The sequence below is a fragment of the Chironomus tepperi genome, unplaced genomic scaffold, assembly GCF_022539635.2.
Source record: "Chironomus tepperi strain 1889 unplaced genomic scaffold, CSIRO-AGI_Ctep_v1 contig_467, whole genome shotgun sequence".
Classification (NCBI taxonomy): Eukaryota; Metazoa; Arthropoda; class Insecta; order Diptera; family Chironomidae; genus Chironomus; species Chironomus tepperi.
In genome coordinates this window covers 442530-460440 of record NW_027226589.1, presented here as the reverse complement: position 1 = coordinate 460440, position 17911 = coordinate 442530, and the positions used below count along the sequence as shown (strand labels likewise).

The window sequence follows — 17911 nt, the reverse complement described above, 5'->3', positions numbered from 1 at the left end:
GACGTCTGCCAATTACCAATATCAAGGACAATGCATATCCTAAAAAATTAAAACAAAAAATCCGGAACTAAGTCGATTGTTCCTTTTGTTCTTTATGTAACAAATGAATGTTTATATAAAAAAATGTAAACGGACTTTAGTGCATAGAGATAGGAAATTGTTGACACAAAATGCTTATTTACAAACAATATAAGCATTAAAAACATTGATGATCAATAATAAAAAGTATTCATTAGATTGTACAATTAAAAATTTCTATATTTATATTTTAATTAATAGCGTCGATTAGACTAGATGGAAAATTTACATCGAGTAAAAGTAAATAAAATCTGGAAGAAATTGCAATAAGCTTTGCAATAATCAAAAAAAGTTGTTACTAATGACTTAGTACACTTTATTTTGCATCTATTTTTTAAGTCCTTGAAACTAATTTAAATGAATCTCTTTGGGGTCATTCACTCATTAAGTAACACTCTTTTTTGAGATAATGAGGGTTTTTAATGCTTTAGACTCATATTTCTTTCTTAGAGACTTAGCGATTAGGGTCAAAAATTTGATTTTTTTGATACCTAATATATGAACGGGTATTAATTTTGTATGCATAATATTGAATTTTCTGATGAATAAATAATTCGTCTAATGTGCATAGCAAGGATTACTAAGTGCACGATTAAGAAACTAGAAATTATCAATTTTAATTTAATTAAATAACAGCAAAACGAAATCATTAAGTTCAGTTTGTAATATGTTATTAAAAGGTTCTTGACCACCGTAGATTAATTCTGTTATTAATCAAATAGAATAAAATTGAAATCAAATAATTTTTTTTGAAAATTATGGATTTCTTCTTGAAATGATGCATAGGCATGACCATTGTCTAGACAGATCTGAAAAAGTTCATGGCTTTATACGTAAGTTGTGTTATATTAATTTTGCAATGTTGTTGAAATTATGATCAATTTTAGTACCTAAATATTTAATTTTCTCGAAAAATTATTCCGAAAATTGTTTACCTTAATATTGTTTTTGTTCTGATCCTCCCGCATATATTCTCACATTGTATTGTTAATTCTCTCAATGCTCAAAACAAATTCTCTCATTTTCTCACGTTTACATGCTGAGCAACATTGATCCTCATTCTAACTATCATTCTATATGTTAAACCTTGCATGATCATTTAGTGAGGGGAGAAAATTTCACTCGGAGATGAGCAAAAGATTTTGATAATCAGAAAAATGAGAAATTTTGTATAAAAGTCGTTGCAGTTGCCCGGCTCAGGCTATTCAGTTGGATTATTTCGTCATTCGTGGACTAGAAAAAGCGGTAGGACCTCCTCAGTTTAATATACTCTTGGTGATTAAAATACTCATTTCTTTTTTAAGTCCTTATCAGACTCATAAATCTTTCACATTTGGTTGCTTAATGTAAATGAAAATTTTTTTCTTCTTGTCAAAATCGCGGAGTTGTGTGAAAATAAAGAAGAAAAGAACAAAGGTTATCGCACTATAAAAGGTGCACTGTTTCGAAAATCTGCTCATGGTTTTATATGTGAAACTTAATTATGTGAAAAATTGTTAATTTTATTAAGTGAAAATGCAGCATTTTGCAAGATTCTTAGGGAAAACTTGGATAAATTTTGTGAATTAAACAGTGGAAATTTTTTAAATAAATGCTATAAAACTTTATAAAAGTAATATAATAATTAAAGTGAAAAATATAGTGACATTTATAATTATTATATTTAAAAAGAAATACATTTAACAACAATAAAATAAAAAAAAAAAAACAAGTTAAACATAGCAAGAAATATCCTCTAAAAATTCAGTTTTATTAAACAGAACATAGCAATTTTCTAAAAATAAATTTTAAAATTATTGGAAATTTATATTATTTAAATGAATTTTCGCTTTGAATTTTTAAATGAAGTAAAAAAGCTATTCATTAAAAATTTTTAAATTGCTATTGAACTTTAAAACCAACTCCGATCTTTAATAATTCAAATTTTAAGCAACCAAATGTCATGTTAAATTCTCATGTTCATTTTCTTTACACTTATCTTGTCCTGATATTTTAAATTTCTTGCTCCCCATTCTTATTCTTAATCCTCTCTTCTTCAATTTATATATTTGCAGTGCATCATACTCAAAGTTCATTGAAAGGTCTAACTGAATTTACATATACACAAAGAAATAATAAAATTTTTGTGCATGCAGTATATGGAAGAAGACTGATAATTGTGTAGAAAAAAATATATATAGACAGTGATAAGACAGATACTGATATAGGTTCTGTTAATCACATTCTCAGTAATTATGGGATCCTATCGGGTCCAAATTGTTTGCCTATTGGCATATCTTGTGATTCATTCGTCCATTGCTGGTAAGTAATTTTTTATTTACTTATTTTTTATATTGTGTAATTAAATAGTTCTGTGAAGAATCTATTTTTATTTTTCAAGACTTTTATTTTGATGTTCATCTATTTATTAAATCCAATCAAAAAATGTGAACAAATTTTAAAAACTCTTAAAATGAAATTGAAAAATTTCCTGACTATTTTTAAATAAGATTTTTCATTAAGGGTTCATTAATTTTAACTCATGCTTAGAAAAATCACTGCTATTGGTATAATTTAATTTTGTTTACATACCAAAATAACAATTTTAAGTATATTGAATGTACTGTTAAGAAAAATCAAAATATGCACCCACGCAGTGTGTTTAAAAAAATAGTTTCCCTTTTTAAAATTTAAGAACAGCTGTTGGTATTTAAGTACAATTTAATTAGTTTTCTGTCAAAAAACCGTGTAGGTTTAGAAAATGCATCGAAATGTTTATGTTATTGACACTGCAAATAGATGAATACAAACAATTTGTTTTTACCCTACATAAACTTCAAAAATAAAATGAAATAAATTTCAATATTCAATAATTTTTAATCAAATAAATTTAAGATTTTATACATTTCAAAACTGGCCATTCGGTTAAAATCGATTCTTTTTGACCTCCATCTGAATTTTAACATAAGCTAAATCCTTTCCTCCTTAGAACATTACTTAATCCGTGAAAGATTTCTAAGAAAACTAACGAAAAGTCAATGAACTGTAATTATGAACAGATTTTAAAATTAAAATATTGAGTACAAATATTTATTGTTAGTGTAATATATTTTAGTTTTAATTAAAACTTAATAAATAATCGTGGATATTTTGTCAAAAGAAATTATTTAAATTCAGTTTAATTTGTATCATGTAAAGTAAAAAATGGTTTAAAAATCATATCAAAACGTATTTAGTCATTTCTACCAAGATTATTTCATTAAATTTACATCATAAATCACAAAAGTACATCAATTCACTTCAATTTAAAGCTGTCTATCTTTATTATAATCCACTTTGTGTCGGAAAGTTCTAGAACTAAATGTATATGTTCTTTTATTTGTATTCACGGAAGGCACAAGGCGCAGAAATGGTCGAAAATCCAGCTAATCTACAATGTAATATAGTGTGTTGAGATAGAATGTGTTTGATAAGATTTGTAATAGACCTATTATATGAAATATGATTAAACTAATGGTCTACATTAAACTGAATATTTAAAGAAGTTACTCCTTTTTTATGTAAAGTTGGCTCATATTGACCTTGTAATTGTTAATGGTAATAAGATTCACTAAGAATACTGTCATTTTTTCTACAATAAAATCATTTTGTAAATGTCCACAAACGAATCTTCTTTGTTTTGACTACAGTTCACTCCAAACTGAACATTAAACCTTACATACAGAGTAGTAATTGGATCATATTTCATCTCCAATGCATCTAAACTAACACAAAAATGAGTCTTAAAATAATTTATAAATTGAGTCAAATTATACAACAAAAATCAGTTTCAGTCGCTTGGTCGGCATCATGACTCACTCAAATCCTCTCTTTTCTTCGCCCTCACAATCTCGACAAACAAAATAAGTTTAAATTCTAATTGAATTGCTTATCATGCAAATAATTGAGAATTGAAAATCAAGGCAAGGAATGCCGGACATTATCAGCATTTAGTATCATTATCACTAAGTGAATGTTTTCGAAACGAAAAGTGATGACAGTAACGTACATAAATAAAGCAAGATGGAGACATTCGAGAGCAAATTTTATGATTGATAAGGAGATTTTGGCTGACGAAAAACGTAGATTCATCTTTCACAATTAATTGAGATTTAACTAGAATTTTACATATTTTGCTTGGTTTTCTATGTGTATAAAATCATGATATTCATAAATTCACAACTAAAATTTTACTACTAATTTAAAGTAGGGTGATCAGATGATCTTCGATATTCGAAAAACTAGTTAAATTAACTTTGAAACTTGCAAAAAGTACAGAAAACTATTAACATTTCAACAAAAAAAAAAGAAAATAAATAAATTTCTGCAAAAATGCAGCAGAGCCTATTTAAGTATATTAAGTTTAATTCTAAAAAATGATGAGTCATCATTTATAGAAATGCCGTAAATATAGATTTGGTTTTTTTTTAAATTCTGAATTGTTGCAAATTAAATGTCTCTAACACGTGTTTTGTGGTATAATTAGACAGTAAAGGACATTTTTCTCATGACTATGAAAAAAATTTGCGTTTATAATAAATCTGCCAGTGTATTCTGACGAATTGGCTGATAATTTGACTATAAATCTTTGATTAAAACAAATACTACCGGCAAAATTTCAGAAATAAATGAAAAATATATAAAAATTAATTGTGACAGTCTGAGTTAAAATCCTTACATACAATCCATAAATTTATGGAAAACACTGAAAATTCGTTTCAAAATGGAAACGACAAATACAAATCTGGTCAATCAACTTATGTTTTAATCTCAATTACGTACTTTTTCATTAATAAAATATTTCAACGTTCATTGAACTTCCGAAATACATGACAGTGTCTTTCTTACGCACTGATCATTCATAAAGTTTACATTAATAAAGAAATTGAAATAAAAATGTTTGTCATTCGAACAAATATGTCCATCAAAAGTCCATTCACATATTTTTTTGAATCTCTTATCAAAATGAGTTTGAGTTGTTTTTGCCATTGACATTGAGACATTGAAAGTAATCAAATGGGAATATTAAGTGTATGGAGATAATTTTATTTGGATTACATTTTGTGAGTTTTTGAAAAGATGTGAATTTAAATAATAATTTAAGACTCTCAATTTGCTCTCAATTGAAAAATATTAATTTTCATAAAAATACTCATTTTTCAATACTAATATCTTTTTCTAATAATCCTAGAAAAATGTAAACCATCAACCTGCTTCTCAAACAATAAAAGTCCAACTTACAATCCAAAATCTGGTCAACAATTTACATATGATTTTGAATCAACGGCAACAGCACAACTTGTAAATAAAGAGTCAGTCGAGACATCTGTAGCGATTCGTGGTCAAGCAGTCATTACAGTCGGAGATAATTGTGGTTATACATTGACATTACAAAATGTAATCGCATCCGGTGCTGATAATGCCAAACAAGTTATTAAAGATTTTGTGGCACATCCCGTGCAATTTACTCTATCTGGTGACGAGCTATTGACAGAAATTTGTGCTGATGACAAGGATGGAATCTTCAGCTTAAACGTTAAACGTGGTATCATTTCAGCTTTCCAAAACAGTGTTGGACGCAATACAGAAATTGATATTTTCGGCAGATGTCCAGTTACATCATCACAATCAACATCTGGTGGAGTAACAACAGTCACAAAATCACGTGATCTTGACAATTGTGCTTATCGTGAAAAATTTGTAAATGGATTGATGCAAAGTGTCGTATCTGAATCATCAGGCATTAAAACATCTCCTTTAGTCAACGGTAAAGTGACTGCAGAGACAAAATTCCAAAATGATGTTCTTCAATCAACAGAAATAAAGGAAACTTACAACTACCTCCCATTCAGCACAAAAGATCATGGTGCAAAAGCTAAAGTAATAACAAAATTGAACTTGAAGAAAACTGCAACTGGAACAGCTCCTGCACCAAAAACTGGAGTTCAACGAACTATTTTATTTGTAAATACAAATGAAAATCTTGCTAGTGCCAAGGTCAAAGAATCTATTAAGAGTGCATTTGATAAGGCTTTAAAAGAATTTACTGGGCATGATGGAACAATCGCATCTACTGCTGCTACAGCTTTTGCTGATCTTGTTAGACTTATGAGGTTAGCTAAGAAGAACGATTTGACTGTTTCATATCAGGTAAATTTTCAATTAAATTACAATTCCACTTACATTTTAAACTAATTCATTTTTTTATTCCAGTCAATGAAAACAAACCAACTAAGCAGCCGTCAAAGTGGAAATAAAGCTCTCAGTCGTGCACTTTTCCTTGATGCTTTGTTCAGAACAGGCACAGGTGATTCAGTTTCAGCTCTTGTAGATCTCTCCAAAAAGGAATTGGATGATAAAGAAAAACATTTGATGTACTTGAGTTTCAATACAGTCACATCAGTCACAAAAGATGCAATCAATTCACTTGTCAAGTTATTCGCAGAAAATTTACCAAAAGAAGCTTACCTAAGCATTGGAAGTATCGTCAGCAAATATTGTCGCGAACGTGGCTGTGAACCAAATGATATCAAAGCAATTGCCGATAAATTCATTGCTAAAATTCCAAAAGATTGCATCACAAAGAATAAAAAGGATGAAGAGCAGCTTGTGTCTGTCCTCAAGGGAATCCGCAACAGTCAAACAATCCTTAACAGTGCATTGAACAACATTATTGCATGTGCAAACAGTCAACGTCCAAGTCGTGTTCGTGTTGCTGCTCTTCAAGCAATGACAGCCAATCCATGTAATAAAAAGCTTCAGCAAACAGCAATTCAAGTCATGAAGAGTCGTGACGATGACAGTGAAGTTCGCATTGAAGCTTATTTAGCTGCTGTTGAATGTCCAAATGGTGCTTTGGCTAATGAAATTCAAGCTTTGCTCGACAGTGAAACAATCAATCAAGTTGGTTCTTATGTATCAACACATATCAACTCAATTCGTGCATCAACTGATCCAAAACGTGAAGCTGCTCGCCATCAATTTAGAAATTTGAGAACCAGCAAGAAATTTCCATTTGATCCACGTCGTTATTCATTTAATCGTGAGGTCAGTTATGCTATTGATAGTCTCGGACTTGGATCAGCTGTTGATACATCTGTCATTTACAGTCAACGATCATTCTTACCTAGAAGTGTTCGACTCAATATCACAGGAAGTCTTTTTGGAAACTCTTTCAACTTCCTTGAACTATCAGCCCGTCAAGAAAACTTTGAAACAATTGTTGAACGCTACTTTGGTCCACGTGGATTCTTTAATCGCTTGTCAAAACAAGAACTTTATGATGCTTTAATGAATGAATTCTCATCACTCGATAGATCAAAACGTGCATTACCACAAGATATGGCGCAGTTTGATAAAACAGTCAAACTCTCAAATGAATTTAATCGTGATCCAGATATCGATTTATCAATGAAGGTCTTCGGAACTGAGCTTTATTTCCTATCAATGAGTCAAAATATGCCTGCAACTCCAAGTGACTTCCTCAAATTTTTCGTTAAAGAAATGCAAAAAGGAGCTGATGCATTGAAAAATTTCAATTATAATTTTGAAAATCATGCACTTTGGCTTGACTCAGAAATTGTCTATCCAACAGCTCTTGGTTTGCCATTCAAATTAGTCGCAACTGGAGCTTCAGCAGTTAAAATTGACTTGTCAGGATCAATCAATATTAAGGAAATTCTGGAAAATCCACTCGACTCAAAGTTTGAAATTAACTTTAGTCCAGCTGCTAATGTCTTTGTTGGTGCCACACTTGGATTTGGTGCTTATGCTTACGAGACAGGATTAGAAGTTTCTGGAACTGCATATACCAACTCTGGATCAAACACAACTGTTGAATGGCAAGGTGGACAAAGTTTGACAGTTAAATCGACTCCAACATTGAAGAATCAATATGTTATTGAAATGAAGCATCAAATCTCAACAGTTTCACAGGAAACTGGACGAGAAGCTGTTAAAGTTCCAGTCAACTTCAAAGGACTTGAGTTAGTTTTTGAATTTTTATAAATTGATAATTTTACTAATTTATTTTTATTATATAGCCATGAAACATCACTTTGCTTCGATCAACTAGAATTCCTTACTGGTGCATCATACTGTTTTGAAATGGCTTCAACACCACAGGGAAAACCTGAGGATCATGCACTTTGGCCATTATATGGAAGCAGCAGTTTTGCAATGAGACTTGAAATGGTTGACTCAATCACTTTCCGTACTGAACTTGATATTAGTGGTATGTTGTATTTTTATTTCTTATAATTTTTTTAAATTTTCAAGAGAAGTATAATTTGATACGAATTAACTAGACAGACACTAAGACTATTTGGGTATTTTTTGGAAGAGAGATTTTGAAAAAAAAAGTTCTCAAAAACCTTTAAAAAATATGGCTAGGAATCTGAACAAGATTCCAAGTCTAAGATTTCTTCCTTACTCGTTTTTATAATAATCTTTGCCTGTCTATTTAGTCTCGATCTCAAAACTCTTAGATTATTAACTTATTTAATTGATAATTAACTTTCAACTTTTCTTAGAAACCCCATCAATCACCTTCTACCACGACACACCCAACGGAGGCAAACCACGTCAAACAACACTGAAGCTCCTTTCAAGCATCAAACCATCACATTATTCAGCTGGTTTTGAACTAAACGCACCAATTATGACAGGACCATTTGAGGTCAGCGCAAAAGTTGGTTTCGTAAATGAGGAAAACTTGAAGAAACTTTACGGACAAGGAGGTTATCAGAAACAGAAATATGATTATGAAGTAGGCTTTAAGAAGCAAGGAAATGAAATTGTTCCAATTTTGAAACTTAATACAGACTTGTCATATGTATCTGGTAAAATTATTGAGTCAAAGACACCAAAAGGAGTTTCATATGCACTTCAAACAATCAAATTTGGACGTGATGACTATCAAACGACAATCGATGGTGCAGTCAGTGTTGAAGGACCAAAATTGATTTCAAAACTGAAATTCGATGTTGGTGGCAAAAAAGTTGACTTGGATGGAAGTTTAGGCTATAATAAGGGACATTTTGACACTGATGTTACTCTTAAGTCCGATAGCATTCCATCTGCCAATGGTAAATTTGAATATGACATTAAATATGGTGACAAGTCATTTGGAAATGACTTGACCCTTGTTTGGGGTAAGGATTTGTCTTCAAAACAAAATCGCATTGAATGGTTACAAATGGCTGACTGGAATGCCGAAAACTGCAAAGTTAAGAATGAATTGACACTTGGATATATTGACGCAGGTATTAAATTCAATGGAGAGTTTGGAAAAAAGATCTTGAATCTCGATGCAGCTGGAAACTACAAAACATCAAATGCTGAACTTAAACTTGACAATAAATACAGTCAAAAGCAGCCATATGATTATGAGACAAGCTTCTATGCAGCATCAAATAAAAAATCCATTAAGATTGACATGACTAGAGACATTGAAGGCGAATCATCACGTGTTAAAAATAAATTGGAACTTTCAACAGGACTAAAAGTTGAACTAAATGGCAAAATTTCTCACAAAATTACATACAATGATTGCGATGTCTCTTTACAAGGAACATTCGTACCCGGTCCGAAAAAGGAAGCTACCAAAGTCACATACATGGTTAAGAACACACAGAAAGGACATGATGGTTCATGGAAGGTTCTTGTTGGTCGTAATGAACAAGCCACTGGAGAATCAAAATTAACTTATGGACAAGATGTTAAAGGTACAATGAAAATGAACGTTAAGGATACTTTCAATGTGGATGGAACGTACGAGTCAAAGAAGGGAAAAGGAAATATGGTCTTCAATGTTGGTCTCAAAGATAGAAAATTACGTGCTGAAACACAATTCACAGTTCAAAAACCAGTTTATGATTTTGCATCAGACTTCTACTATGACCACGAGAAAGACAACAGCAAGAAGATTACATTCGCAACCAAGAATAAGATTCAGCCAAAATCAATTGACTCAAAAAATATTTTGGAAGTACTAAGCGAACGTTATGTTCTAAACTTTGGAGGATCTGCTGATGGTGACGTGATCCCAGGTGGACATCAAAAATTGAATTTCGATCTTCAACTACCAACTGGAAGAAAAGTATCGACAGATCTCGATCGTGACTTTAGTAATCTTAAGAATGGAAAAGGAAGCGGAAAAGTTAATTGGAAATTCACAGATGAGTTACCAAATCGACAACAAAGACATGGAGTTATTGATCTTACAATCAACAATATTGACATGAAGAATCGCTATTTTGACATGGCTGAATCATTCAAGTACAAGGATTATGATAATAAAGACTACAAATTACAATTTACAATCAAGAATCTTGCAAAAGGACACCATTTTTCAACAGCATCAGCTACAATTCAATCTGATGGAGCATTGATGCCACATCCATTGACAGCTAACATCAAGATTGATGAATATTGTAAAGAACATGCAATCTATTCATTTAATGGTAAATACGGAGATATTGGTGATATTGATGTTAGTGGTAAATTCTTTACTGCCAATAATGAACGTCCATACTCACATGATTTTACTGGAAAATTAAATGTTCCAAAGAGTCAATTCAAAACCCTTACTGTTACATCTAATGGAAAGATTGCTGAGCCTGCTAATCCTGATGGAGTTCATACTATTGTGTAAGAATCTTCAAAAATTATTTCTAAAGAATATAATTAAATCAAAAAAATATATTTTTCCTCATTTCAGCTATTCTGGATCTGTCGATTATACTGGCAAAAAATTCCAAATCGACACTGAACTCAATTTATCAAAAACCAAGGGCACTGGATCAGCAAAACTTCAACTTCCAGATCAGAAACCATTTGGCGGTGACTTTAAGTTCAATTGCAATCACAAAGATACGGCAGACTCTCAACTCACATTGACATATGGTGACAATAAGAAGATAACAACAACATTGAAGGCTCAGATGGCTGACGAGAGAAGTCTTCAGCTTGCAGCAACTCTTGGTGGTGATTTGCTTGTCTTAAAGGAACTATCAATCAATATTGATGCTAAACGTCCACAAGATAATTATATTCAAGCTAAAGTAAATGGAAAATATGACAATCAAGCATATTCTTTGGACTATGAGCAACGTGCATCAGCCGAAGATCCAAAACTTCTTATCGTTTTTACATGTCCAAAAGGTCATAAATCAAAGATTCTTGCAGAAGCTCAAATTTCTAGCTCATTGAAAGGTAAAGGAAGTCTCATTATTGAGAAATTAAACAACTTTGATCTCACAGCTAATGTCGATGGTGATTTAACATCAATGGAGAACTTCTATGTCAAGGGTGATGTTGACTGTCCAACATTAAAGATGAACAAATATGAATTTGATGTCCATTCCAAAGATGCTGGTGGTCGTAAAGGAATTGAATATAAGGTAACAAGAGAAGGAAAGCATGTCATCTCAGGATCAACAGACTACACAATGAAGACCGACAAAGGAAAGACGATAATTGAAGGCAAGTCAACAGTCAAATTGACTGATGGAAAATCAGATGACGTCACATTCAAAATGATTCGTAACGTTTATGAACGATCACGTGACGGAGAAGTAGGATTCGGTGGAATGGTTACAGTTGCTATGGGACCACGAAATTATGCCAGTGATATTAAAGTTACAGACAAAGTTTTCCATATGAAATATACAGGATGTGCTAAGAAGAATTCATGTACAAACTTTGAAGCTAAATCACAACTTGAACAATCTGATGTAAGTACATTCAAGCACAATTTGGAACTCACTGTTGATCTTCGTCAGGCTGGATTCCCACATGAATTTGGATTAAAATCTGAGACAAGTCGCGAAAACTTTAAATTTTCACATACATTAGATGCTTATCTTCAAACAAAGGACAAACCAGAATATCAATATTCAGTCTTTATCAATCCAAAGGAAGCTGGCGCATCTTTGTCTATGCCAAAACGTGAAATTGCACTTGATGCCTCATACAAATATCCACAAAACTTCTATGGTGTTTATGAATCAACAATCACATTCTTTATTGATAAACGTAACAAGCCACAAATGAAGAGTGAAGTTGGCTTCAAAGGAGAAATCAAGCATGTTGGAACAAGTCAATTGACTGGAAAGGGTGATCTCATATTTACACATCCTAAAGTTAAACCACTTCGTGTTGGTGGTGAAATTGAAGTCAACACTGAAAACATGCACGGAAAGTCAAAGATTGAATTTGATATTTTCACAAAACCATTAGACATGATAGTAATTCAATCAAAGATTGGAAATGACGACACAACAGGACAAGGATTCAATTTGACATCGACCTTTGAAATTTACTCGAAGGGACTTGGATTCAATTACAAAAATCAAGAATACCTGGGATTGTCTTTAGCCAGAAAGGAATTTACTTATGGATATGAGTTAATTCTTCCAGTTGATGACTTCAAATTTAGTTTGAATGCTTTTGCATCAACTAAGAATCTTGAGCTATCAGCTGTTGCATTTAACGAAGAATTTTTGAAAACTACTGGACAATATGATCCTGAGACTCATAACTTCAACATGGAGGGTAGTTTTAGGTAGGTTATAACATTCATATCCTCTATTTACTTTTAGTTTATAAATTAATTTATATTCTAGGTACTTAAAATCTGAACCATTTGTCTCAAAGACATCAATCAAGAGTCTCTCAGAAGGATCATTCACAATAACAAAGGGACAACTTTTAAATATTGATGGTGGATATGCATTGGGTAAAGACATTCACATGTTAGTTAAAGGATCAGGTCAAGAAGTATTTAATGGTAAAGTTGCGCTTGATACAGCTCATTTCTTAAAGACAACATATAAGGTTAATGAGCAACAAGTTAAGGCACTTACAACAGCAGTTGAAGAGCAAATCAAGAAGGATATTGAAACAGCTAAGAAGGATGTTACAGATAAGTTTGAAAAGATCAAGAAATATAGATCAGATAAGATTGAAGCTGCTGAAAAGGCATTGCCAGATTTCAGACAATTCAACCAGGAATATTCAAAAGATATTCAATCACTTATTAAGGAAATCGAGGAAGATCAAAATGTCAAGAAATTCATTGACATCGTCACTCCAGTTTTGACAGAATTATCAAAATACTTTGAAGAACTTTTTAATATATTCGGCGAACAATACCAAATTTTGGATGAATCTTTCAGACAAATATGCAGTGAATTAACAACAGCATTTAATGAGCGTATTTTACCAGAGCTGAAGACATTCTATAACAGCTTGCAAGGCCTCCTCGAGGAGCTTATTAGCCAAGGTACAAAGATGGTCACAGCAGTGTTCGAAAGAGCATCAAAAGCACTCAAGTCATTCGAGGAAGATTTCAATAAAATTTCACAAGCATTTAAGGACTTAACTAGTGGAATTTTTGAGTCAGTCACTCAATATGTTAATGGAATCATCGATGAAGTAAAGTCAATTTATCAAAATGTCAGAGAAACTTTGAAATCACTTCCAGGTCTTGATACATTGAAGACAAAGTATGATGAATATTTTGCAGCATTCTCACCAATCCAAGCAATTGCTGCTGTCATCGAAGAAGTTTTGTCTACAGTCATGGACTTAGTGCCAGAAAATGCCAAGCCATTCTTCAACAAACTCAACACATACATAAGAAATAAGATTGAAGGATCTGATGTCAACGATATGGAAATTCTTAAGGAAATTTACAGTCTCTTTATGGACGCACTGCAAGCAGTCAAGAAAGAATATCTTGACACAGTCAATTCATCATCATCATCAGTTATTCCATTCTCACTTGATGCACTCAAACGTATTCCACCATTGTTCACAAATGCTCGATTCTCAGTTATTACACAACTTGCATCTGATCCAATTGTAACTCTCAAGGATATTCTTTATCTGTACCGACCATACGCATTCAATCCAATTGAAGCTATTCCACCGTTCACAATGCATGGAGAAATTGCTGATGGTTCACACATCTTTACATTCGATGGACGTCACTTGACATTCCCTGGTGAATGTACATACATCTTGGCACGCGACTTCGTTGAAGGAAACTTCAGTATTGTTGCAAACATGAAGAACGGAAAGATGAAATCAATTACTGTTCATGATAAGACATCATTTATTGAAGTTATTGCTGAAGGAAATATCAAACATAAAGACAAAGATTCAGAGTTTCCAATTCATGACAAGACAATCCACGCATGGCGTGATTACTTTACATTTAATCTATTAACAACATTCGGTGCTCAAGTTGAATGCTCAATTGATCTTACAATTTGTCATATTCAAGTTTCTGGATTTTATGCCGGACGAACACGTGGTCTTATGGGTAATGGTAATGGCGAGCCTTATGATGACTACGTATTACCTGATGGAAAAATTGTTGATAGTACAACTGACTTTGGTAATGCTTATAAATCACAAAAATCATGTGGTGCAGTCACTAAGTCAATGGATGGACATCAAAAATCACATACAAATGAATTCTGTGCTGAATATTTCGGACGTGATTCAGCAATCCGTCTTTGCTCATTGTTTGTTGATCCAACAAACTATCAAGAAGCATGCGAACATGCAACTCATGGTGCTACTAATCCACAAGCTGAAGCCTGTAAAATTGTTAGTGTTTACGCTTCTAGGTGCCGTAAGGAAATGATTCCAGTCAAAATTCCAAATGATTGCACCAAATGTACTGTTGAACCACAGAAAGTTAATGTTGGTGATGAAGTTACAATCAAGGTTCCACAGAAACAAGCAGATATTGTCGTTATTTTTGATACATCAATGGAGAAGGATCTTACTGTTGCCACAGATCTTATGAATGAAGTAAGACGTGAATTGAAAGTTCAAGGAATCACTGATGTTAATGTTGTTGCTATTGGATATAATGCAAATGACCGTTATACATCATTGTATACAACAAAAGGTAAACTGGACTTCAAGGGTAAATTTGAGACACTTAAAGGAACTGGAGTACCAGAAGATGATGTTGTTAAGACAGGAAACTTTGAAGTGGATAATGTTGCTGCAGAAGTTCAAAAGATGAACAAGCAAACCAAAGAAGACTACAACGTGTCACCCGATGCTAGAGCATTCAGAAAAGCACTTGCTTATCCATTCAGACCAACAGCTACAAAAACTATTTTGGCTATTAGAGGTGATGGAATTCCATATTCAGTTAATCCAGTAAGTATAAATCATGATTAAGATTTAGATAGAATTTTAAACTTATTTTTGAAAATTTGATCAACAAAATTTTAAAAATTCTAATCAAATATTTATTTTCAGGCAAAATTGACAACAAGTCAGTTAAGTATTGAAATTACATCAAAAGCTGGTATTGTAGTTCATGCTATTATGCCAGTGAAGATTACTGAGCCAGCAGATAAGGCCAAGAATATTGTTGGTAAATATACCAAAGTTAAATCTAATTTGCTAAGCAATTAATAATATCATTTCATTTAATAGGCTTTAACAGCAACGTAGCACTTCTAATTAATGAAAAGAAACGTCCTAATATGGGATCAGTTGAAGTAAATAACAAACTGAAATATGAACAGGATATGGGTGTTGATCTCACAAGACAACGCGGTTATGTCTTCAATCTTAATAATTATGCAACAGACAAGAAAAAGTTTGTTGGTGTTGCCGGTTATGTTCTTGCTGATTCAATTGCACGCACAGAGGTTGTCAGCGAGTGTAAGTGCTACCTCAGAAACGGAATCTATCCAAATGTGGGATGTTTATCAAAATCTACACAGCTTTTAGCACCTGTAAATTGAAATTTTGAATACATTATGAATTTTATTTTATTAATTTCATTTTTAATTTCAGAAAAAGACAGCAGCAAGAGGTTAAATAACTAAAAAACATAACAAATTGCAGCCAAAAAATATTATCATCGCAATTAAAAATAAATGAATGAAAATTTATTAACCTTTATCAGTTTAGAACGACAAAAATTTTTGTTAAAAAAAAGTACTAACATTATTTCATACTTTTGATTTAAGAATTTTAATAATGAACAATTTTAGCGATTTTTAAGAGAACTTTTTTTTATACTATGTGAAAGTTTCAGGAAATTGAATTTTTGGCAATTTTTATGACTGAATAAAGAATTTAATTTTAAATATAAAGTCAATATTTTCGCATATAAATCAGAACCATAATGGCAATTGTAGATGCAATTTGAAAGCAGAACATGGTAATTATTCTTCCATTCTCACGACTTAATTTAGAGTTCAAATTATTGTTAATTTTTTGATTTTCAAACATATTTTGATCAATTTTTTCGCTTATAATTTGGATTTCCTCTGTAAATTTCGATATCATTTCACGATTCAAATCACTTTGCTGATTTATTAAATCATGGAAATTTTTAACTGTTTTAGTAAGATTTTGTAATTTAATCACAAATTCTTTTTTTGTCTCATTATCAATTATGTCCTTTATATCATCTTGAAAGAACCACTCAAAGTATTCAACATATTCTTCTATTTCCAAAGTTCTATCTTTATTGTCATCAATCCTTTTCATTATTTGTTCACCTTTCACTTGCTCTATTGCAATATTGTCAAAAGTTCCATTTTTGCATTTGTTGTAAATTTCCTTCACAAAATTGATTATTGGATTTATCATCGACATTTCTTTCACATAAATATCATCAATACACGTATTTCCTTGTAGCAATAACTTAGTAACTGAAATTGGAATTTCCGTACTGATAGCTTTGAATTTATTGAACGATAAGTTGATCTGAGACAATTTTTGATTATTTTTAAATAAATTTTTTTGTAATATTTCAATGTTTGTGAATGTTATTGAAATTATTGTCAAATTCGGAACCTCAAAAAAAAGATTTTCATCAATTTCTGTCAATTTTGTATGTGAAATTCGGATTTCATTAACTTTTGAGCATCGACTGAACACATTTTGATCCAATTTCTTCACAAATCGTCCGCTGATCTCAAATTTTTTTAAATTCTTAAACACATTGCACGATTTTGTTGGTAAAAATTTTGTAAAACTTTGTGTTGACACAAGAAGAACATCAACATCAGAAATTCCTTTACCATATATGTGAGTTCCAACTGCATTTGTGGCTATCGTTTCCATTTCCAATATATTTGATACTTTACAGTAGTAGAGACTGTAGTGTTTCAGATACTGACATTTGACATCATCTGCTTGTGCACATTTGTTAATTAAAATGATCACTACTAGATTTATTAAAGCATATGACAGCATCATTGTTACCGGTCCAATTTTAAAAATGTATCCAATTAAATGATGTTGATCAGAGACAAAATACTTTAAGTAGAAATTCAGAAAATTTTTCAAAATTATTTGTTTAAAAGCGCGATTATTATTTTACGAAGTTTTATATTTGAATGACCAAATATTACTGACTCACTTAAATGAGAATAATTTATATATTTTGTAAACAATCAGTTTTCAATCAAGTTTGAAAATTTCCTGATATTATTGCATAAAACGATCTTGTATAATATTATTGATTTAATTTTAAAAAATATAAATATAGATATTTTCTAATTTTCATCAGATTTTAGGTTTTTTAAAAACGGTTTTTTTTATCAAGGATTAGAACAATTTAACAATTTTTTAAATTTAAAAATTGGAATATTATAAGGGACTTATTACTTTCGCTTTTTAAGTGAACGGCCCCAAATAGGTATTAAAGTAAGCCTAAAATCGACTTCAAGTTCTAATAAATTGCAGCAAGGATGGAATCTACAAATCGTCATTTATTATAGCGCTTTGTATGATTCTCATTATTTTGATCTACGATAAATAT

General features: G+C 31.5%; 2 protein-coding genes across 2 annotated transcripts; one reads left to right on the top strand and one right to left on the bottom strand.

Moving 5' to 3' along the window:
• The first annotated feature begins 1291 nt into the window (after window positions 1-1291).
• apolpp (retinoid- and fatty-acid binding glycoprotein apolipophorin) lies at window positions 1292-16232 on the top strand. Its single transcript, XM_070651850.1, has 11 exons — window positions 1292-1353; window positions 2133-2379; window positions 5288-6246; window positions 6310-8081; window positions 8139-8329; window positions 8628-10746; window positions 10817-12661; window positions 12723-15282; window positions 15385-15502; window positions 15565-15869; window positions 15931-16232. The coding sequence occupies exons 2-11, from the start codon at window positions 2313-2315 to the stop codon at window positions 15952-15954; spliced, it is 9960 nt and encodes a 3319-aa protein (XP_070507951.1). The 5' UTR covers window positions 1292-1353; window positions 2133-2312; the 3' UTR covers window positions 15955-16232.
• Window positions 16136-17388, bottom strand: LOC139099410 (SLIT and NTRK-like protein 4). The gene is made up of 2 exons (XM_070651852.1): window positions 17353-17388; window positions 16136-17279 (listed from the first exon to the last, which is right to left on the bottom strand). Exon 2 carries the CDS (start codon window positions 17209-17211, stop codon window positions 16234-16236), a length of 978 nt encoding a protein of 325 aa, XP_070507953.1. The 5' UTR covers window positions 17212-17279; window positions 17353-17388; the 3' UTR covers window positions 16136-16233.
• Window positions 17389-17911: the final 523 nt, after the last annotated feature.

What these genes read in the sequence shown, in the direction of transcription:
- apolpp (XM_070651850.1), top strand. Translation starts at nt 2,313, where the DNA reads ATGGGATCCTATCGGGTCCAAATTGTTTGCCTATTGGCATATCTTGTG. An exon ending in GATGGAGTTCATACTATTGT is followed by an intron (nt 10,747 to 10,816) that starts GTAAGAATCTTC and finishes TCCTCATTTCAG; the next exon opens with CTATTCTGGATCTGTCGATT. An exon ending in TAAGGCCAAGAATATTGTTG is followed by an intron (nt 15,503 to 15,564) that starts GTAAATATACCA and finishes TTCATTTAATAG; the next exon opens with GCTTTAACAGCAACGTAGCA.
- LOC139099410 (XM_070651852.1), bottom strand. Translation starts at nt 17,211, where the DNA reads ATGGAAACGATAGCCACAAATGCAGTTGGAACTCACATATATGGTAAA.